The sequence below is a fragment of the Drosophila navojoa genome, chromosome 2 (genome assembly GCF_054131105.1).
Source record: "Drosophila navojoa isolate 15081-1374.11 chromosome 2, UAZ_NAV_1.0, whole genome shotgun sequence".
Lineage (NCBI taxonomy): Eukaryota > Metazoa > Arthropoda > Insecta > Diptera > Drosophilidae > Drosophila > Drosophila navojoa.
The window spans coordinates 28,778,418-28,792,083 of record NC_142890.1 but is presented as its reverse complement, the minus strand read 5'-3'; the positions used below and the strand labels follow the sequence as shown (position 1 = coordinate 28,792,083).

The window sequence follows — 13,666 nt, the reverse complement described above, 5'->3', positions numbered from 1 at the left end:
ACCTGAATTTAGCATAGCTGTTACCACTGTTACTCATAAGCAACATGTGCTAAAAAATACCAAAAACGCATTCGGTGCAAAGCAACTCTAGCAAGCTGTTTTCAAAATGGCAACGGCGTCGACGGCGCTTCATTTCGACTCGACATTTTGATAGTGGGTTTTCGTTCTGTTATTATTTCATCTATTTTAGTTTGCTGTTACGTTTTGTTTCTACCTTCAACTGTGTGAAGTGTGTTAAGGCTTTATTGTTTGTAAGTGTCGTAAAAAAGTTATTTCTAATATCAGGATGAGTGCATTCGAGGTAAGTTGAAGTGCAATACAAAGGAGGACTCGTTTAATTTGTGTCTAAATTTGAATATATGTGTAGGTAACTGTGACCCCGTCCCGTCTAAAACAAAAGAAATGCGCCGAGATTCGCCAGCCGGTGGATGTTGTTATGGCGCCATTTTCAGCCAAAGCGATTGTGCAATTCGAGGATGTGCCCATTACCAAGACCGCAAAGCGCATTCTGCGTGTCATTAATCCTAGCGAAGATGACATTGAGGTTAGTTAGAAACAAACACATACAGAGGCTAGATATAGATCAGCTGCCCGCCTGTCGTCGGCTTGGCAACTTGGCGCGCCCGTTTATTTGATCAATGCTAACCCAATTCATTTATAGGTCAAAGTAACCAAGGCCATCAGAGACGAGCACAATGTCAAGCTTGAATGGACAGAAACGAATGTACCCGCACAAGATGAGGTATCCATGGAACTGGTTTGGATTCCACAGATGGAAATCGCATGCAAGGAAACGCTGCAATTGATAGATAATCGCAATTTTCGCAAGGATGTCATGATTATACTCAAGTCCAGAAGTCTGCAGCCGGCAAGGGTAAGCAACAGCAGTTGCAGTCGTGCTGAAATCTCGATTCATCCCCTATAATACATTTTTTCGTTTTCTACCTGAAGACGACACGCAAATTCCCGACGGTTGGTAAGACGCTGCAGCTAAAGTCGCCGACTGGCAACAGCAAATCTCACAAGTCCCTCAATACGTCAGTAAATCAGAAAAAACGCCTGTCGAGTGCGCCAGCGAACGCAACAACTGCAACAACTGTGAAAAAACATTGGGTTAGCGTGCCAGCGTCACGCGTAAAACGAGTTGTGTCTGAAACGAAAGCCCCACTAAGTGATCGCAATGTGTTTGAGGCGGCGCCTCCTAGCTATAACAGAACTGAAATGAAAACATACGTATCACCACAGCCTCGCAGCTGTAAGGAAAATGTTAGTCCTCTGACACCGGGAAATGTATTCAGTTTAATTGATGACATGCGATTCACTCCGCTGACCAACAAGGCAAGTGGAGCGTCATCAGACGCTCCCATGCCAGATAATTTGGCTGCCTGGCCAACTCCAAAACTAAATGTAAACGGATCTCATATGCACAATCCCGCCAACGAGTTGCGCCCCCGTCGACTGGGATCAGCGCTAGACGAGGACCAGAACAGTGCCAACGAGGGAGGCCAAGTTATTGTAAACAAAACATTCGATATCAAGCTCTCAGATACGATGAACATTTCCGTTGACACGTTGGATTGTTCACCGAGAAATCAACTAATGCAAACGCCAACGCTCGTTCTGAACAAGACGACGGTTATTGGGCAAGCAACACAGCCGCGTGCATTGGCCTGTATACGCGAAGAGGGCTCTAGCCCCCCGAAGGTGGAGACACTATCTCCACCCCCAAAGAGCAAAGTGCATGATCTGAAGCGGGACGTTAATCTTATTGGCTCGCCGTTGCGGAAATACTCAGAGTCCATGAGTAATCTCTCGTTGTTGTCGCCGCAGTCTAAGTTTGCCATACAAGGCTCCATGCCGAACTTGAATGAAATTCAGAAGATTTCCTCCATTGACCAGAATCGGTACTATCAACAACAGCAGCCGCCGCCGCCGCCATCACAGCAGGCGGTCAAACAGTTTGTAAATCCGTCTCTCGATAGCTCCTGCAGCAGTGAAACGAGCGCAGTGTCGCAACCTGATGTGCTTTTCAACCACTGCGAGATTCTAGCACAATCCAGTCGCTTCAATTTGCACGAAGTGGGGCGCCAAACGCGCCAGGGAAGTCCTGTCACGGAGAGGAAGCAGGTCAACCAAGCTGCCATTGGGTACAAGCGGCGCTGCCATGAGCTGAGCTTCTCAGATGCACCCAGCAACGAGTCACTGCATCGCAACGAGACGCTAGCCATCTCACCACCCAAACGGCAGCGATTTGAGAGCAGCAGCACCTTGACGCCAGCCAACGCTTCAGCGAGAGGCAAGAAGGCGTGGTCCCAGACGCAGCCGAAGAAGCTGAAGTTGGCACAGACGATGTCGTTGATGAAGAAGCCCGCCACGCCGAGCAAGAAACGAGATCAAACTACAGTAAGACTCTATAATTCCGACCTCTATATGCAAACCTACATCAATCCGGATCCATTTGCTGCAACCACGACTATTGATCCATTTCTGGCTTCGACCATGTACTTGGACGAGCAGGCAGTGGAGCGCCACCAGGCGGACTTTATAAAGTGGCTGAATGCATTAGTGAGCATTCCCGCGGATCTGGATGCGGACAGCAATAACAAAATTGATATAGGCAAACTGTTCAATGAGGTGCGCAACAAGGACCTGTCGCTGGCGCCCACAAAGGAGGAGCAATCGATGAACTATCTGACCTCGTCGCGTCTGGAGTCGCTGCGTCGCGCCGCCGTCGAGTTGTTCTTCAGCGAAGAAATGCGCCTGCCCTGCTCCAAGGTTGCCGTCTATGTGCAGAAGCAGGCGCTGCGCATCCGAAGCGATCGAAATCTGCATCTCGACATGGTTATGCAGCGCACCATATTGGAGTTGCTGCTGTGCTTCAACCCCCTCTGGCTGCGTCTCGGCCTCGAAGTGGTGTTTGGCGAGAAGCTGCATCTGCAATCGAATCGCGACATTGTGGGCCTAACTACTTTCATCCTAAATCGCCTGTTCCGCAACAAATGCGAAGAGCAAAAGTACAGCAAGGCCTATACGCTGACCGAGGAGTACGCAGAGACCATCAAGAAGAACACGCTGCAGAAAATACTGTTTCTGCTGCTGTTCCTCGACCTGGCCAAGCAGCGCCGCATCATCAAGCACAATCCCTGCCTGTTCGTCAAGAAGTCGCCGCACAAGGAGACCAAGGATATTCTGCTGCGTTTCTCCTCCGAGTTACTGGCCAACATTGGCGACATAACACGCGAGCTGCGCCGCCTGGGCTACGTACTCAAGCACAAGCAGACCTTCCTCGACGAGTTCAACTATGCCTTCAGCAATCTAGCCGTGGATCTGCGCGATGGCGTCCGACTGACGCGTGTCATGGAAGTCATCCTGCTGCGCGACGATCTTACCCAGCAGCTGCGTGTTCCGGCCATTTCAAGGCTGCAGCGTATTTTCAATGTGAAGCTGGCCCTGGGCGCCTTGCGCGATGCAGACTTCCAGCTGAGTGGCGACATCAGCGCAGCCGACATAGTGGATGGATATCGAGAGAAGACGCTCTCCCTGCTGTGGCAGCTCTGCTACAAGTTTCGTTCACCCAAGTTCCATGCTGCCGCCCGAGTCGTGCAGGCCTGGTGGCGCCGTCGCTGGCTGAGAGTCGTCATCAAGCGCCGCATTCGCGAACGCGCCGCTATTCGCATACAAACCGCCTTCCGGAGCTACCAGGCTCGCAAGTATGCCAAATCCTACAGAGAGGAACGTGTGCGGGCAGTCATCGTCCTTCAGAAATACACCCGTCGATACCTCGCCCAGAAGCACTTCGCTCAGATGCATCATAGCATTGTGCTCATTCAGGCCTGGTGGCGTGCCAATCGTCAGGCCCGTCAATGTCGCCAGGAGTTCCTCCAGCTGCGCAAATCGACGATATTCCTGCAACGCATATGGCGCCGTCGCCTGTTCTGCAAGAAGCTGCTGATTGCTGCCAGCGCTGCACGTCGGCAATTGGATCAAAAGCGCTACGCAGCCGCATCCTGCATAGAAATGCGCTGGCGCTCCTATCGTCTGGCCAAGGAACAGCGAAGGATCTATGTTCGTCAACGCGAACTCATCATCCTTGTGCAGCGAACCGTGCGCAGCAAGCTGCTAATGAGGGACGCGCGTAAGCGTTTCCAGCTCCTGCGAAGCGCAGCACTGGTGTTCCAAAGACGCTATCGGGCCCGCTTACAGATGCTCGAGGCCCGGCGCTGCTTCCTAGATAAACGTCGGAGAATTATAGTCCTGCAGCGTTGTTGGAGAGCAAAGCTGGAGATGCGATCACAGGTTGCTGAATATCAAAGGCTTAAAGCAGCCACCATATTGATACAGAGGAGATATCGCAACCTGCTCCAGATGCGCCAGCAACGCAGTGCTTTTGTGCAGATGAGGAGTGCAGCCATTGTGTTGCAGAGATGCTGGCGCACTCGGCAATCGACTCGGACCCAGCGGGAGCAATATCAGCGTCTGCGCCGGGTGACGATACTGATGCAGCGCCGCTTCCATGCAAACAAGGCAATGCGCATACAACGTGCCCGATATCGGGGCACCCAGGCAGCTGTCGCCTGCCTGCAGATGCATTGGCGCAACTATTTGCTTGGAAAGAGTCACCGCCAAGCCTTCGTAGCTCAGCGCCAGGCAGCCATAAGGATCCAGAGATGGTTCAGGGGTTGCCTGGCCATGCGGTCTGCTCGCAGTAACTATCGACGCCACCTGACTGCAGCCACTCGCATTCAGGTCTGGTGGCGAAGCCTGCAGGTCATGCGCACCGCAAAGATGCAATATCAGAAGCTGCGCTCGGCTACGATTTCGATTCAGCTTAAGTTCCGGGCCACGCGGATCATGCGCCAGCAACGCTCGGAATTTGTAAGGCTGCGACAAATCGCAGTCCATTTGCAGCAAAAGTTCCGCGGAAAACGTCTGATGCTGGTGCAGCAGGCGCATTTGCAGCTGCTAAAGCGCTCCACTTTGGTCTTCCAGTCCCATGCGCGCGGCTTTTTAGCGCGTAAGCGTTTCCAGGCCCTGATGACTCCCGAAATGATGGAGTATCTCAGCCAGAAACGGGCGGCCAAGGTGATTCAACGATACTGGCGTGGCTATCGTACGCGCAAGCACCAGCGGCACGCCAGACTCCTGGCCATACGACGGCGCCTCTTGCAGCTTCGCCAGGAGGCGACGGCCTTCAATTCGGTGCGCGCCAAAGTACAGGACTCTGTACGAATACTCCGTGGGCGTTTCGTCGCCTCGGATGCTCTAGCCGTTCTTAATCAGCTAGGTTAGTAGATGACATTTGAATTTTAGCTAGTACTAATGTGCTACTTAATTTGATTGCAGATCGTCTCTCCCGCACCGTACCACATCTGCTTATGTGGTGCTCCGAGTTCATGTCCACCTTCTGCTATGGCATCATGGCGCAGGCGATTCGGTCGGAGGTGGACAAGCAGTTGATTGAGCGATGCAGTCGCATCATTCTCAATCTGGCGCGCTACAACAGCACCACGGTTAACACGTTCCAGGAGGGCGGCCTCGTAACCGTTGCCCAAATGCTACTGCGATGGTGCGATAAGGACAGCGAAATCTTTAACACGCTCTGCACGCTGATATGGGTATTTGCCCACTGCCCCAAGAAGCGAAGGGTGAGTATCCTGCTCCAGTCCAGTGGCTCTCTCTTGACTTGATATCATATTTCAACTGCAGATAATACACAATTTCATGAGCAACACGGAGGCGATTTACATGGTGCGGGAGACCAAGAAACTCGTCGCCCGCAAGGAGAAGATGAAACAGAATGTGCGGAAGTCAACGGCTCCTGTCAGTGGCTCCGGTCGTCATGGACAGCAGATGCCCAATTTCTCGCCGCGTTCCTTGCCCAGTCTGGAGCCAGACTTCGGCATAATACGGGGTAGGCCCTATACGTTCATATCATCAGTGTTTGCCTTTGACACGATTCTAAGTAAGCTTCAGATTGAATTATTTTAAGAGATGGATACTTTACAAGTAGGCGTCAGAGCTCGTCTGAAATCAATAATTCAATGTGTTATATATAGACTCTTGTCATTTTTGTATTCTACGTATTAGGTTATGTTGTGTAAATTTCAAAAATAAATAAATAAACGATGCGTTTTTATACACTCTAAACCATATACTTCGCATTATTGCAATGACTTCTTGTCGTTGGCACGATTTTCACTGCTAAGTTGGATGTTTATTTGAATAGGATTCACAAAACATTTAAATATATTTTAATTTAAATGATAACGTTGTTTTAATAATTTATTAATTACATCAATTTTCCATATACACATATTTCATTATATATATATAACACATTTATATATATATATACTTGGTAAATATATTTGGTTCACGCGATTCGGTTACAACGAATGATCCTGTTCGGTGTGGGAGACAGAGTGCCCCAGATACGTACACATATAAATATATATATTATATATAATAATGCCCCATTAAAATGTACATATATATAATATTTATTTAAATTTGATTAAATCGAATAAATATGTATGTATAATCGAATATATATATTCTTTGTATGTCTGTTCATATTTCAATTGCACACGCCATTGGGTTTAGTTTTGTTTTTGTATTTGGTTTATAAATATTTTTATTTAATTTTTTTGTGATGTTTTTTGTTGCGCTTTTATATCGTAAAATTAAGATTAAAATGTTGCTGTAGCTTAACACATCAATTGGAAAAAACTAAAATTTAAATTTAAGCAATTTATATTTATTTAAAAGGTGCGAAGTCTACGCAAAGTTCTCAGTTTTAGATTAGTTTTGCATGTTAATTTAGTGCGCCTCCTGTTCACGTCTGAGCCCTTTGATAGCCATATCATAATAATTCAAATTGTATATTTGTGGCTCACAATTGACATCCGATTAGAGTCGAGAGTTGACCTCCTAACGCCTACCAAGGCCAAAGTTAAACGGCTGTGGGCGCGTCGTCCGCTTGTTTTGCCGACTTCCTCCTCGGCCTGTAAATAATAAACAATATTGATAAACAAATTGAATCCCCTCTCCATTCGCTCTCTCATTCTTTCTCCCTCTCTCTGTCTCTGGAGACTATACTCACCCAAGGCTGCCATGAAGCCGGGCGGCAGTGCCCTGTAGTCAATCTCATTGTCCTGCTCGTCCTCGTAGTCACTGCGCTTGCCCAATCCAAACGAATATGGACGCGATCGCTTGCCCAGTCCAAAGTTATAGACCGGCAGACGCTTCATGCCGGGTCCTCCATTGTTGTACATGTAGGCGCGTCGACCCAGCCCAAAGGCGTAACGCTCCATCCGCTTGTCGATGTCGCCTCCAGCTTCCTGCACATCCTCACCCGCATTCAAAAGCATGTCGTTGTCGCCATCGTTGACACTGGAGACATGGTTCCGTGCCTCGTCCTGGCCAATTACCGGAGTGCAGCAGACGTAGCCCAGGCAGCAAAGCGCCAGGAAGAGCAGTTGGGTGTGCAGCATATTCATCTCACAGATATGAACGAACGTGTCGTCTATCTATCAATACGTATCTGCAAGGTGTACAAAGTCGATGTAGGCAACAATTCATTTCAGCACTTTAAAGAGTGTATTGGCTCTATGCAAAGGCCAGATCTGCTATACACTTGCCTATTTTAGTTCATGGTTCATGGATTAAAATATAACGTAGCTGATCTTTAATAATCAAAAATCAACATATATCATCTTTATCCCCACATATTGGGATGTCTTATATAGGGTAAATACTTAAAAGTACTTTAAATATTCCAGGGTTTATACTTATATTGGACTATATACTTCATATATATCTATTTTTGTTCATATCTACATATAAATCTATTTAAATACCTAGATCTAAATATTTGGAATTTAACATTTTTAATACATATTACGTATCCACTAGAGACGTTACTATTAACATTTTGTTTGAATGGATTAAAATTTACATATGTAGACCTACAGTTTCAGAGCTAGAGTAACCAGATTTTGGATTTTACAGCTTACGGCTTACTTTCTTTACAGTCAGATCTTAAGCTTTCTGCTGAGAAAATTACATATAAAAGTGGGTTTAAGGTATATCACTTTTATGCAATATTATTACATTCTTTCGTTCTTACATATATTTTTCATCATTATGTACTCAATTATGTATTCTATGCATTGCTAATCAGTTAAAACCATTAATAATCTATATTAATTATAGTTTTTCAATATATATTTTGTTCAGTATTCCCCCGATCAAATAATATTATTTTTATTTACATATATATATATTTTTTTTAACACACTTCAGCTTTCGTATGTAAATAGTTTCTAGGAATAAAATAACAAAAATGTTTCAGCTATTCAAATTGATTCAAATTATAATATTCAGCATTCCAGATGCTTGCACAGCTAATATACCCCACCGCACTATGGCGATCGATGATATAGGAATTTCGCTGGCACGAAAAACAAATACAAGCTCGAACATATGTCAAATGGGCAACAAATTCTAGCACGCTGACAGTCAAGCGACAAGCAGCAAAAAAAGCGAACGGAAATTCGCAATGGTACGCTGAAAAATGCGGTCTGGCGCTTCAAGAGGCGAAAGAGCAACAGCTAAGGAGGACTTTAAGCCCCTTTTTTAAATTTTTGCTGTTCTTGCAGCTGTACGCCGAAGTTAGTGTCTTGAGTCCTGGAGCTCATCAGGATTGGTTTGGTGCGCGCCTCAGGCCCTGGCGCTGCGGAGCCAATGTCCTTGTCACTGAAGTTTGCTGAGTGCGTGGTATGCATAGCTTAATCCTTGGGCGGGTGCGACAATTAAGTTTGCGAGCAGCGCTACTATTAAACTTGGCAAATTTTTAGTGGTAGCTGGCAGCTGTCAGCGCCGTTTAGCAGGCGATAAACGGGCTGCCGGAGTGACGCTCATGTCCGTTCAGTGCTGTGTGCCACTGTCAGTGCGTGGAGCGCATTGTCATTGGCGTTAATGTGACGCGTTGAGGACTTCGTAATTGAAAGTACATAACAGTAAACAGAATGGAATATGCCGCCGCCATCACATTGTGTGGCCTTTGCAATGGCTGCCTGCACTTCCGCTTCCTGGCTGCGCCGCTCGAGAGCTCAAGCACTCCGAGCACGTACCAGCTGAAGGGCTGGAACTGAATGGCAACTGCCAAGTGTTATTGTACTTGCTCTACTCCTCTGTTTCTATTATTTCAGTGTGTGCGATAGTCCACTTGTTGTGCTAGCTTAAGACAATTTTCAATTAGCTCGCGACTTTCCGACTTTCCGACTTTCGGGCCTCCTCGGGTCATTGTTGCCCTTTCTTGGCATAATTTAATGCGTTAAAGCGCCGCGAGGCTTAGGACTCGATGGCAATTGATGGCGCTGCGCAAATCCCCAATACGCGCTGGAACACTTAATGATGGGACAACAAAATGCGTTCAATGTTAATTTGTGGAACATGCCGCCATTGCCTTTGAAATCTACATCTGTGAAATTGCACATACGCCGCGTTGACAGCCATAAATTGCAGCTATGCGTGTGTGTGAGTGAGGCACAACAACAAATCATGCAACAGGTTACACACACACACACACACACACGAACGCACACACATGCACATGCAGTGGCCACAGCGCCAAGGGTGTTAAAGCGACCCGGCCATGATTTACAATCATGGCAGCTGAAAAGCAGCAACAGCTGCGCCCATTTCCACGCCGCACCATAAAAGCAACGGGCAACGGGCAACACGAGCCGCGCTGCCGTTGGTAATAGGCGGAAAATCGTCACATTCACCGGACTTTATCAGGCGACATCAGGCGACACAGACATGGACTAGTGTTGACAGTCATACCGCAATCGTAAATCTGCAGAGCAAAACGTTCTGCAAAACGTCCCAGCTCTTGGCCAGAAACTTGCTTGTTCCCGCGTTATTGCAAACCATAAACCTTTCGTTGCCGCTGCCGTTGCCGTTGCCGCTGCCTGTGACGGTGCCGTTGCAAACAACACCTTAGCCGCATTATCTGTTTATGAATTTATGGCCATAACTTTCGGTTGAGCTTGCCCCGTGGCTTTCTCATATCCGGCTGCGAAAGTGCAGCGGAAATTCAAAATGGCCTTTGCTGTCTTCTAATTAAGTTGTGAAAACTTTGCAGACCACAAAAATTGCAATACCTGTGCCAAATTGCCCAACGCAATTATTTAAGAAGCCAGCTGGGCCAAAGGATATGAGCAGCTGAGCTGGGCCATCTTCAAAGCAAACGCCAACAGCAATTTCAGCTCATACAGCTGAGCAAATGAGGCAGAAATTAGCTTTGCCACAATTGAAAACGCACGCAATTTGTGCATACATTTCTTTTAGAATACCCTCAAAACTCATTTTTAAGGAGTATATTGGTTTTCATTTTGTATTCCCTACGGTTTGTCAGCTTGCTTGGCTCTCTAGATAGAATTGAAATTTGGAATATACATTCTTATATATCTTACTTATTACCTTAAAGTTCATTAACAGTGATTGATAAGCCTTTCCATTCTCACATTATAACATGTGGATTTTCTCTCAAGCATGGCTCGCAGATTAAGCTTTAAGCACAAGAAAATGTAACAAATTACCACTTCCTTCTTGCAACTCTTATTACTTCTGGTGCCACATTCATAGACACGTACACATCTTCCATTCGCCACGTTATCAAATGCGTAAGTAGTAATGAGAGTGCCGAAATTAACCCAATAATATCTTACTCAAATTTCGGAAGTCGTTTAACTGCGAAGACAATATTATTACAAACAGCTATTTCTAATAAACTAATTCTATTTAACTACGAACAATAATGTTTTCCATATTTTAAGAAATAATATACACATTTCATATTGGAATAAAAAATTTCTGTAAAATAAAGCTTCTGAATAGACCATAAATGTAGCCATGAATGTGTTTAATGCTCATTTAAGAATCAATATAACATTATATAATATATCATATTATAAATTTTAATTATTTGATTATTTTCACTTAATTTTTATTATTAATTAACTTAAGTTAAAATTCCCAATTATTTAGCATAATTATTTAGCATAATAAAACAAAAGATAACAATTACTCATTAAACTTACTATAAAAATTGAAAATAAAACTTATTATTATATTTATTACGAAAATTGAGAATAAAACTTTTGTCTGTCTAGAAGGGGAGTTAGATTCTTTAAGAATAAAACAGCAGCAGCTCAGCTTGGGGTATCCCCCGGTCAGGTACTGTGGATTGGACCACTTGCACTTGCTTAAATTGAAAGAAAGCTTAGCTGGCTCTACCTTCGGCTAACCCGCTTAATTAAGTTATGCTCAGGTAATTAAGTGGCTAACTTCTTTACGGCAAGTTATGGCGGCTGGACCGCTAATGAAACGGCGCTGAGAAAGAAATACAATGTGGCGAGAGAAAGAGAGCAGTTAATTTGCTCGACATGGCCAAAACAGATTGTGACAGCCTTTCTCGGCAGCACTTTAATATTCGTTCTTTTCTTTTCATTTATCAATAAATCAAAATAAATAACACATGCTCTTTGGCCCTTGCCTTTGGCAGTCATGTGAGATCTCTGCTTTTTGGCATCCATCAGCAAATGTCCTTTGATTTGTTTATTTAATATATCTGAGTGTAAGACTGGGGGCTCTGTGATACTTATTTAATTGCAATTTGATTGAGGCTTGTCTTTTGTCCTTTTGTCGTTTGTCTTAGGGCGCTTTTCGCTGACTTCAATTGACATATTCTGCCATCTATTGGACCCATTCGACGAGATTCGACGCGCTAACACATTTCGCTGCAAGCGTTTCACATAATCAAATTGGTTTCCATATTCGATTTGGGTTTGCTTTTCTTTCACATATTTTCACAATCAAAATGGCAACAAAATAAAATTGCATACTTCTGAGGGTTTTTACAGCTTACGAGAAAATAAAACTTAGATTTAACTCCAGTTATGTACGTTTTCCAAACACGGATAATATAAATATAATGAAGTGAGCGTCTTCTACCACCCTAAAACAGATAGAACTCACACGCACTTTTAGTTGGAATAGAAAATATTGTGGATATAATGCAATAGAATTTGAAGAAATTCGTTAGCCCCAAATAAAAAATTTTGAATCGGAATCTAAGGAAATGCCTTAGTGAAAAAAACGATTGCTTGAATATAAATTAGATATTATCTAAGGACGGGTTTTGCGATATGTTTTAACATTATACAAAAATGCTATTGAGTCAAACATTTTTGTTTCTAAAAGTATTCCTCACTTGCTTCGATTTCTCAAAGCCTTTACTTTTACTTTGTGTATTTAATTAATTTAACATTTATTTGTTCACATTATTCGTATTCACTATAACATTTTACCAAAAAGAAAACTTATAAAACCATTAAAAACAAAAAGATTTAAAAAGCTAAAAACGAAACAAATGAATAATGATGTGATACTCGTATATAAAATTACCAAAATATTATGAACCAAAAAAAGATTTGGAAAAAATTTTTTTGAAATAGAGAACATTTGAGTATTTTATTGTATTTCATAGGTTATCTCGAAATATATATTTCACAAGAAACAGTCGTAATATAATTATTGAAAATAGGGAAATTGTGATATAATTAATTGTATTATGTATGTTATTTCTTTTGTTTTATTTTTGTAATGTTTGTCCTCTAATTTACATTTATTTACTACAGTAATACAAACCAAGGAAATTATCATTGTACAAATATTGAATAGCTAGATTACTTCAAAATATTCAATTTTCATAACGTTAAAGGTCTTATTAATAATTAAAAAAAATTAATAGATTCATCATTGCATTTGCATTCAATATTATCAAGATTATTTAATAAAAATCGGTGTAATATTTATATCACTGTATTCGGTATTAAAGAAGAATGTTTTGTTAAGTAAAATTATAATTATATATTCGCTTGAGCATAATTTAATCAAAAAAGACCAAAACTTAAATAATTTTACACTTTAAACTCTATGGAAATATATTTCCTATCAAACATAATATACTCTATAATTATCATATATAACATTCTCAGCACTCTAAATATATAATTCTTTCAATAAAAATAAAATACCTAAATATTACATTATTTATTCTTTTTTTTAAGCAACTTACATTTGCAACAGAGAAAAATCCCTTTGTCGATTCGTAAAAATTCGTAATAACCACGGTTTCAATTTTCCTTTTTCTTTTAATTTTTGCCTAACACAAATACGATTTAACACAAACGCGTTCAAAAACCAAACCTTTCCCAAATTTGGGGCAAGTTGCTCGTTTGCCGTCACTGCAGTTGACAGATCAAATGTCGGTTAACTTTTGAATGGAGGGCCGCTGAGGCGTTCGTTCTTATATGAGCAGCCCGACGGACTTTCGCGCGCTGCTATCAGCGCAAAACCCACGGGAAAAGCAACAGTCGCTGCCAATGACGACAATGTGGTGGGCACACGATGTAGAAGTAGTGCCGTGGTGCACCGTGGTGAGTTGTGATTCAGCGTGAATCTCAACACGCAGCGTCCTTGCTGCTTGCGCTTACCGTGGTTACCATGGCTGCGCCATCGTTGGCAGCACGTAACAAGTGGCCGTGACTTTGCTTGGCGGCAACAATTCGGTGATTTCTTAGCCGTGGCGTATGCG

At 43.5% G+C, this 13,666-nt stretch overlaps 2 protein-coding genes across 2 annotated transcripts; one reads left to right on the top strand and one right to left on the bottom strand.

Moving 5' to 3' along the window:
• Positions 1–105: 105 nt before the first annotated feature.
• On the top strand, positions 106–6,148 carry asp (microtubule assembly factor abnormal spindle). Its single transcript, XM_030387946.2, has 6 exons — positions 106–301; positions 368–544; positions 662–874; positions 952–5,284; positions 5,344–5,645; positions 5,707–6,148. The coding sequence occupies exons 1-6, from the start codon at positions 287–289 to the stop codon at positions 5,986–5,988; spliced, it is 5,322 nt and encodes a 1,773-aa protein (XP_030243806.2). The 5' UTR covers positions 106–286; the 3' UTR covers positions 5,989–6,148.
• A 518-nt stretch (positions 6,149–6,666) lies between these two features.
• On the bottom strand, positions 6,667–13,368 carry AstA (allatostatin A). Its single transcript, XM_030387937.2, has 3 exons — positions 13,148–13,368; positions 7,103–7,543; positions 6,667–7,004 (listed from the first exon to the last, which is right to left on the bottom strand). The coding sequence occupies exons 2-3, from the start codon at positions 7,497–7,499 to the stop codon at positions 6,931–6,933; spliced, it is 471 nt and encodes a 156-aa protein (XP_030243797.1). The 5' UTR covers positions 7,500–7,543; positions 13,148–13,368; the 3' UTR covers positions 6,667–6,930.
• Positions 13,369–13,666: the final 298 nt, after the last annotated feature.

Excerpts from the sequence above, each read along its gene's own strand:
- AstA (XM_030387937.2), bottom strand. The coding sequence starts at position 7,499 with ATGAATATGCTGCACACCCAACTGCTCTTCCTGGCGCTTTGCTGCCTG. Across the intron at positions 7,005-7,102 it reads CGGCTTCATGGCAGCCTTGG|GCCGAGGAGGAAGTCGGCAA; the intron begins GTGAGTATAGTC and ends TATTATTTACAG.
- asp (XM_030387946.2), top strand. Across the intron at positions 545-661 it reads CTAGCGAAGATGACATTGAG|GTCAAAGTAACCAAGGCCAT; the intron begins GTTAGTTAGAAA and ends ATTCATTTATAG. Across the intron at positions 5,285-5,343 it reads AGCCGTTCTTAATCAGCTAG|ATCGTCTCTCCCGCACCGTA; the intron begins GTTAGTAGATGA and ends ATTTGATTGCAG.